The sequence below is a fragment of the Egretta garzetta genome, unplaced genomic scaffold (genome assembly GCF_000687185.1).
Source record: "Egretta garzetta isolate BGI_Z169 unplaced genomic scaffold, ASM68718v1 scaffold112, whole genome shotgun sequence".
In the NCBI taxonomy this organism is placed as follows: domain Eukaryota; kingdom Metazoa; phylum Chordata; class Aves; order Pelecaniformes; family Ardeidae; genus Egretta; species Egretta garzetta.
In genome coordinates, this window is record NW_009258884.1 from 1,855,498 (window position 1) to 1,864,724 (window position 9,227).

Consider the following 9,227-nt stretch of genomic DNA (forward strand, 5'->3'; position numbering starts at 1 on the left):
GCTGGCCCGGGACGGGGGGGGCACGGCCACACGCCACCAGGCAGATCCTGCACCCACGTTACTTTGAAGCGCTGTAAAATAATCACCGGGGAATAACACGCTCCAGGCGAATGCAAGCTGCTGCCGTGACGCCCTCATTTGCATCTCCTAATGAGATCAATTAATTTCCACTGCAGGGAGAGGCAAGAGGGGACAGCACGGCTTCACCGAGGGCTGGCAGCGGCAGCGTCTCGCCCGGCCTGGCACAGCCACAGAGCAGCACTCACGTTTTGACGTAGGGGTCGGAGTAGCCGTTGGCGTCCATGGCAGCCAGGTGGGCGCAGCGGATGATGCCCACCAGCAGTCCCTGCTTCTGCGAGCTGTACTTGAGGGAGATGAGGATGCGGCCACGCTCCTCCAGCGACTTGTCCTCTGTTTTATCTATCTGGGGGAGGGAACGCACCCAGTCTGGGGGCTGCTCCGGGACACGGCCACACCTGGATACCCACCTCCCATCCCATCCCATGGATGCTCTGCCCCCAACCCTGACCATGTCTGAGGGGTTGAACTACCCCATACTCCCACGTGCCACAGGGAGAAGCTGCTGTATCCATGGGCCCATGGTGGGGGGACGCTGCTCTGAACCCCCCCACTCACCGGCAGCTGCTTCTCCAGGCAGATGCTGAAGTTTTTGGTCTGGTTGGGCTTCAGCTTCTTCAGCGGGATCCGCGTCTCCCCAATAAACTCGTTGTGGCGGAACTTGTCCTCGTCACAGACTGAGATCCTACAACAAGCACAGGGTGAGCAGGGCTGCCGGGGAGACGGGAGGCAATGGCACGAAGGAAGGGGCTGCCCTGTCTCACTGCAGGTACCCCGCAGTAAGGGGATGACTTTGAGGCCACCACTCCCCAGGCCAGTGACTGGACACCTCCTTCACAGGCATTGGAGGGCATCAATCCGCTGCTACAGCCGGGCCGGGGAACCTTGTGATGTCTAAATGTGTTTAAAAGTAATTAAAGATAAATAATGCCCTGTGATCCTCCCTCAGAGGAACTAACTGCACACCACGCCTCTGGCCTGTGCAGCACCTGGAGGGTTTATCCATGGATGGTTTATCCGTGGACAGTTTGCCCACCCTCATGTTGACAAGTGAATAGCAAGGTGGCGAGGGAGCCATGGGGATGACTCAGTTGCACGGCACAAGGACCATCAGGGCTGGGGAGTGGCAGAGGAAGGGGGGGGTTGGAAAAAAATAATACAAGTGGGAAGATGGGGAATGCTGCTTTCCAGAAAACCGTAGCTGGATGCAGCGTTACTATAGATACCCATGAAAAAACCCACCCCACCGCAACAGAAAAATTCTCAAAGAGAATCTCGAATGCAGGCACAGTATTTCCTATTTCCCTTCCTCCTCTCGCCTCTCTTTTAAAGAACAAAACCGAAAAAGGAGCAGCAGCAGCTCCAGACAAGAAACGGCACTTGCCAGGCGTGCACAACCCCACACCCATCTGGCCAAAGCTCTGGGGAGGGAAAGCAAGCACACAGTTAGGGAAGCCGGGCTGCAGAGGAGACGAGCGTGGCCCTTCCAAGGAGCTGACAGCCCAGGGCTCTATTTTTACACCCAGCAATTGCAGAGTGGTGCCGACTCCTGCACACTCAGGGGGAGGCAGGGTTTGGTGCCGGTTTTACCTCTTAAGAACACAAGTAACAAGCTCTTCCCCCGGCAATGTCTAGATACACCCCCAGAACAAAATACTGAATGCAATGTCCTACTGGCTGTGAAGCCCCAGAACCACCCGGGATAGGCAGAAGCCCAGGAAGGAAATGGTTGGAAAACTTCAGTGGTGGTGGCAGGGAGAACATCTCCAGTGTCACACTGGGAGAGGCTGGAGAGCCCCACCGAGCCCATGGGAAGCCCCTTTTTCCCATGTTAGCTAGCAGCCCTGAGAACAGCAGCCCCTGTGCGGCAGGCTACAGCTCAGAGAGCTTCAGCTCAGCCCCAGGCAGCTGCAAGCCCCTGCGTGCCCTCCCCAGGGATGGCTCCTGCACTGCCCCAGCCCTCCCTTCCCAGCAGCCAGGGCACAGGAACACCCTGCAGTAGCCAAACCACCACAGCTGTGGCCCACTGAAGGACAAACACTTCCCCAACAGAGAAAGGTGACAAATCGGGGTAGTGTCGGGGTCCACAAGCCCCAGCCTGCTGCAGAAAGCACTGGGGTGATGGCCAGCCTCCTTGTCCCCGGTGATGTCCCAGGCTAGCCCAGGTGTTTGTGCAGAACTGGGTCCCTTGGGAGGCAGTTTCTGGCTCATCTGCAAGACCTGGGAACTGCCACTGTCTCTGAGCAGCACCATGGAGCCAGAGACACCGCCAGGTCTCTCCCAGCCTCTTCTCTTCCCTCTGGCAGCTCTGGCCACCTCCCAGGTGGGTCCCCATCTGTGTGTGATAATCAGAGGTGGTTCAGACGCAGAGTTTCATGTCAGCCTCCCAGTCCCTCGGACTCAGCCCCCAAACCCCGGTCCCTCTGGCTGGCTGTGGTTCATCTTCACCAGGAGGGTATTTTTAACTCGGGGAGGCTGGCAGTGCACCGGCCCCATAAGTGCAGGCAGCGAGTTGAGTCAGATGAGCAGGCAGCTCCGGCCCCAGCCCTCCCTTTGGAGGGAGGCATAATGCAATTACATTGGCTTGAATTTTATTACGAGAAATCGGTGTGATGGAATTTTTATGCCTTGGGTTAGAAAAATCAGCTCCATGAGAAGCAGCAAGAGATGCCTCTGGCAGCCACACTCACCTGCCATCCTGAGCCCTTTAACTCCAATGTCACCCCTCTCTCGTCTCTCTTTATTAAACCCAGTCCCTCGAGCTCGGCTTTTGATTTGACAGCTTCCACTGAGGGGTCCTGATCTTTAAGTTAAGGGCTGTGAAAACCACCTTGGAAGAAAACTAAGCAGCAAGTGAACAATCATTGCTCATTAAACTTATTCTCCCTCCTACTCAGCCCGGGCTCCTGGGTTACAGTCCTGACTCACCACGCAGCTCAAGCAACCCCGCTCCACTGACTCACGACTTCTGCTCGCACACACGTTCCTCCGGCCTCTCTCCTGTCGTGGAAAGGGGAGAACGGGGGTCAACAAGGACCCTTTTCCACAATGTACGTGTGCATAGTAGCCAGCAGAGCCTGAAGATGCATCTCCTGTATCTAAGATCCCTTATGGTCCCTATAGCAACTTAGAAGGCTCTCGATGGAGGAGCAGATGTGCAGGTGATACCTGCTTGGCTTAAGGACAAGCAACACCTGGCAAGGAGAGAAAATAGAAAAAGGTGGCATCCAAGGGACTGTCCAGGTCTCCTAAAACCAAAAGGAGGATTCAGTGCTGGGCTCCGTCACAAAATGCCTCAAAGTCTGAGCACAGAAACCATAGTAAAAGTTAGATGAAATTACGAGTGTGCCTGCAGTTCCAGAGCAAACCTCATTCAGCGCTTCTGGAGTAAAGCAATCTGGGACCCCAAATCTGTAAGTGTCTGCAGTACGCCTATTAGACCTGATCAAATACTATTTTCTGAATAATATATTTAATGAGTCATGATGTTTGTCAAACACATGATTAAACAAAAAATTCCTGGCATTCGTGGGCTAGCTGAGTATCATATGAATAATGCATCACTTCGCCAATATATCTGGATATGAATAATTGTATCCCATATCTGGCCAGCTCTGATATTTATTATGAATACAATCTATTTATTGCATATTACATGTATTATTTAAATGTAGGCAATTGTATTCTGCCTATTCCAATTTCCCCTGCAGCATTTCTCTGCCCCCCCCTGTCACACACCCCGGCTTCCCACCACCGGAGACAGTGGCCAAGCTGCCATGTGGCATGACCGTGCTCAGACCGCAGATGGGGAGCAACAGTGCCCGCAGACAGGGATGCGGAGTGGGGGCTGCGGGGTGGGATTTACCCCTGGTGCTGGCAGGGAACCTGCTCCCAAGCCCAGCCATCCCGGCCCTCCGAGCCCAGCATCTTTCGAGCGGCTCTGAATTTGCCTTCTCTCAGGATGGTGGGTGGTTTCATTGCTATTAAGCCTTGGGCTAGACTCAAGGATATTTAATTCAATGAATGGATGAGACCTTTCAAGATCCTCCCACCTACTGTGGTTCATGAAATCTGAAGTATCTGGTGTTTTTTGAGGGGGTTGATTCATTAACAAAATCCTGCTTGCCAGCGCAATTAGCTGGGCTGCCTTCACCTCTCCTTCTCCCTTGAGAGTGGCCCTGCTTGGGGAGGTGAACCCCAACAGCTCCTGGGGCTTGGGTCTGTCACAGCAAAGTCACTCGACCAGCTCGGACGAGGCTGCAGGGGATGAGGGGCAGCCTGTTGGGGCACAGCGTGGGGCTGGGGGGCTCAGGCAAGAGGGGACCTGTTACTCCACTCTCCAGGAAGCAGAGGATGCCCCTACTCCAGCCCCTGCGATGAGGTGAATGCCGCTTGTCCCCCCAGGAGGGCTGTAGGCACCGGCAGAGTGCCCTGTGCCAACACTGACCCACCAACCCCTGCTGGACACGTCCCACCAAGAGCCCAGGTGGGCAGGGAAGATTTTTGGGTGCTTTGCCAGCTTTTCTGCTACATCACACACTCTCCAGGCAGCAGGGAGGCAAAGGCTGGTGGCAGCTTTGATCTCCGCCATTATTTTTACATTAAAGAGACTTTGCAATCGCATTCCCTGCCCCTCTGTGAATCTCAGCACCAAGGAGGCACCTGGGGAACGACCACCTCCCAGACCAAGGGGAGCATCACTCATGCTCTTTCAACTAACAGTTGCCTTGCAGGAGCCTCACCTGATTAGTGCAAGGAACACCAGCGTCCCCACAGCTTTGAAGCTGGCTTTCCTGGTGGAGAAGGAGATATTTTGCAAGACGATGGGTGGGCAAAGTGAAGCACCGAAGGCAGGACAATAGAAAGAATGGGAGATGCTTCCTGCGGGAAGCAGCACCAGGAGGGTGAAGGGCCATTGCCACTGGTTTTATGGAGAGGATCCTAGAAGAGAAACAGCCCAACCCACACCATAATAAAAAAGCCTCGGTGAACCACCAGGGACCCCAGCCCATCTATCCCTCCTCATATAAACCAAAGATTCCTCCCCAGCCAAGCAGCGAGGACACAGTTCAGCATGTATCTCGATGAGGAGGTGCAACATTTCCCAGCCTTGCATCTTTCTAAGCGATTAAATATTCATTGTTTGAAAAGAAGAAAATCCAAGGAGGGAATTAAAATAAAAGATGGATCTTTCTACCTGGTGGCTGGTTTGCAAGAAGTCACATCTCATCTAAACCTGCCTCAGGATAAATAAAAATCTCCTTTGCCAACATCTTCAACCGCGGAGACGGAGAGAAGTAAAAAGGGGTCTGGGGAATTGCTCTTAAGGAAAATGAGCACCTGAATTTTAGGTTCTGGCTCCCCCATGCAAGATAAGAACTAGAGCCACGGTGCTCAGAGACTTCGTTTTAGCAGAGGAATTCCCTGGGCCACAGGCAAGATTTTGGGTTTCCCCACTGAAACTCTCTGAAACCCATAGGGCAGAGCAGCTGAGCACATGGCCAGCAGCCGAGGGCAGGCTCGGCCCTGCTGCTGCGATGGCCATTTGTGCCGGCAGCCGAGGGAGGGCTGGGATGGGAGGAAGCACCGAGGGCAGGGAAGGACATGTGGTCTCCCAAGGGTGTCCCAGCACCCACCTTATAGTATGCTGGGTTTGGAGATGGGACTAAGAAATGTTATTTCATTTGAACCTTTACGCAGCCATCTACATATGGGACATTTTTTAAGGGGATCAGAGTCCTGACTAGAAATTTTTTTGGGGTCACCACAAGAGAAGAGGCTGAAAACTGCCTGGGAAGAGCCACCACAGCCAGGGGAGGAGATGGCCCACATGACAGGCGGCAGTCCTGCAGCAGAGGTGCCAGCTGGGAAACCTTCTCCACACAAGTTTGTTTCTTTAATTCTTCTCCAGAGTTGTTTCCAGGCAAAACCAGAGCCACAAGCCCCAGCCCTACAGCAAGCTCCACTTCACAAACTTCTCCACTTTTCTGCTCGCACAAACCCTCCCAGGGAGATGGCAGAGCCACCTGAGCCCCTCTAAATAAACAATAGCCAGCCTAGAATTTCCTGGCTTTTAGGTCATCTTTGGCGCACTGACAGCCATGGTAACACCAACGATGCGATTCCCCCTTCTACCCCGTGCAGGAAAAGGCTGGTCCTGCCAGGCACACAGGGATGGGTGCTGCTGAGGTGCCCAAACCTTGAGCCTCATTAGTGCCAGGGCAGCGGGGCTGGGCACTCCCACAGCGCTGCGGTGCAGCCTGGACCAGGCTGTACTAATGCTGCAGGATGGAGCCCACTCCACCTGGATGCAGAGCCAGGCCCCAGCACTATGCTTGGAGGCGAGGTGGGGATCCACATGGCCCCTGTGGTGCTCCCAGCCACTGGCCGCCCTCGTGGCAACGTCATCGTGGGGCTCACCACCTCCATGGGGACAGGCTCCAGCAAACCCCCTTGGCTCGCTGCAAATGCCAATGCGTCAGAATTGTGCTTGGATATTCCTCTGCTTGCAGAGAGGATTTTGATCCTTAATTATCACCTAATTCACCAGGGTTGGCTGCTGGCAAGGAAACCTCAGCTGCAAAGTGCACTCTTCATGCAGAGTGCTGCAGAGCCCAGGAATCTCCCCGAAAAGAGGCGGCTCCGATGGATGCAAGGTGCGAGATGGATGGCTCTGATGGCACGAGGAGATGCCAAACCCCCCGGGATGCTGCCCCTGAAGGAGCAGATGAGGCTTTGCAGGAAGTTTCACCCCCCACAGAGCACCCAGCTGGGAACTTGCACAGGGCAACCACACCGCAGGTGAGCCCGAGGCTTCCCTTGCCTCCCTGGAAAGGCGCCCTTTGAAGCAACTTTGGGTAATTGGCCATTAGCTGACCTTGCCAGCACTCTCCTGAGCTCCCTGTGGAGCTCCCAAGACAGAAACACTGTGTCTGTTCAGCCATGTCCCCCCGCAGAGCGAGAGGTCCTTGCACATCACCCCGGGGTCCTGCATACAGGGCACAGGGATCCGTTCATGGCATTTAGCTTTGGAGGGGACACAAGGAACCCTGTGTGCTGAGCCCTGTGGGAGCCCACAGCCAAGCTTGGCTCCCCACAAAGTGCCCGCAGCGACCAGGCTGGCAGGCAGGAGCAGGGACGTGCTAACACAGGATTTCTGTGGGGAGAAGGGCAAATCCAGCCCAGCCCACACACAGTTCTGCGTGTTCCCCTGCCATCGAACATCCTGCACCTCCCTGCTGCCTCCTGGGAGCCAGCGAGTGCAACCATTTCCTGGGGAGAAGCAGCTACCAGGGCCCTGAAAAGGTGGGGGTCAAGCCCTTCTGCTCCCTGGTGCACTTCAGCAAACAACTCAGCCGAACATCTCTCTACAAACCAATTTCCACGCTTGAAGAGGCTGAAAACTTCAAAGCCCGGAGTGAAAAAAATAAAAAAATTACCCACCAATAATAATAATAAACCAGAGGCTTTCCAGCCCAACAAGCCTGCAGCACTTTCAGCATGACTAATATTTTCCATGTGAAAAAATAATCCACGGTGCTAAATTTCTCATCTCTATGCACATTGCAGACAACAGGTGGGCTCTGCCCAAATTCACCTCTGAGCAGGATCTTTTATAAGGCAGCTTTGCACTCTCATTGTGGGGAAAATAACAAACTCCCAGGGTACCTGCAAATAAGGAAGGTCGGATTCCAGCCACGGAGCTGACAAAGCCCCGAGTCCTCGGAGCAGGATGCAAAATCCTCCTTTTTTTTGACAGCAGATCTTACAGCAAATCCTCCTGCGCAGAGGTCCCAGATCAGAGAGGTGATGGAGCAGCTGAGGCCGCCCAGCACCCTCCCTGGGCAGGATCCATCCACAGGCTCCAGGTCACCCTCTGCCCTCACCCAGGTAGGACAGTGGCCGAGACATGAAAACCTTTGCATTCACAGGGGGTCTGACCTTGCAAAGCAGCACTGCCAAGCCCACACAGCCCCACCACACTGCCCCTGCCCACCTCCAGCCCCATGTAGCATCCCCCAGCCCCTGGGAGATGCTGCCAAGAGATGCTGAATGTGCAGAGACTGAACCAAACCAAGAGAATAGAATAAATACATCCAAACGCTCTTCATTTAGTTTGTCAATAATTCATGGATGCCTCCAGTTTTCTTTCAAAAAATCAGCCTTGAAAGGGGCCCAGAGCTTTCCCAGGGACATTTCCTCAGCAAGATGTGACCATAAGGCCTTAACATGTGCCTGTGAAAGCTGGGCATGAAGAGGTTAAAACCAAACCTGCACCTCCGCAGGCAGGAGCGCAGAAAGTGAGTTATGAAGTTAATGACAAAGCAGGACCATGCTCCTCACCAGCTATTCCAGCCCAGGCTCCCTGTAAATCAAGCGTCAGTCACCACGGAGGTGATGGATGTGTGCAGGGCACGCGCGCACGTTACAGGTTTTGGTGGGTAACAACTCTGCTCTGCCCTGCTGCGAGCCACCACTGAGACCGTCCTGTGGGGCTGGGGCGTGGGGGTCCCTGTGAGCTCCCCTGGGAAATCACCACTAGGATGGGGAGGGGTGCCTGGGGTGGCCCTGAGGGGACAGGAAGGGACACATATCCATTCCCCCCCCCCCCAATGCTGGGCTCAGCACCCTGCTCACCCCACCAGGGCCCTACCGTAGGGTCTTGCGGATCATGTCCTCATCGGTGATGCCATAGTAGGTGAGCGTCTCGTTCCAGGTGGGGTTCAGTGTGTTGCGCAGCGTTTTGGTTCTCAGCTTATTTGCCTGGAAAAGCAAAGGAGACGGCAGTCAGCTGAATGCACTGATGGGCAGGAAGGGGGGGGGGCAGAAAAGGAAGCACAATTTGGAGATGAAGGGGCAATTGGTGCTGTTGCCCTTCTGCCTCAGCGCCGTAACCTGGCCGGTCCTCAATGGGGTGGCCCCAATCGCTCTGCAGCGATAGCCAGAGGGCCAGAGACTCGCTCATTTGCAAAGCAATCGAACCCCGCATCCCGCATACTGGGAACAGCCAGCAAAATGGGAACCTTGGCAGAGTGCAGCGAGAGGATGGGGATCTCATTTATGCAGGAAGAGAGAGAGGGAAAAAAATGGCTTTTCGGGTTCATTAAAAAAATACCAATTTTCTGCTCTGGCTGTTTATTTGCATTCCT

The 9,227-nt window shown here is 54.5% G+C and overlaps 1 protein-coding gene across 7 annotated transcripts in view; it reads right to left on the bottom strand.

Moving 5' to 3' along the window:
- The window catches only part of DOC2B (double C2 domain beta), a 51,618-nt gene that overhangs the window by 4,148 nt on the left and 38,243 nt on the right, over positions 1-9,227 (bottom strand). For all 7 annotated transcript variants that reach the window (XM_035889540.1, XM_035889536.1, XM_035889537.1 and 4 more), the window contains 3 exons: positions 8,732-8,841; positions 637-763; positions 267-424 (listed from right to left, as the gene is read on the bottom strand). In XM_035889540.1, the coding sequence (XP_035745433.1) occupies positions 267-424; positions 637-763; positions 8,732-8,841 (395 nt within the window). The remainder of the gene's footprint in view (positions 1-266; positions 425-636; positions 764-8,731; positions 8,842-9,227) is intronic.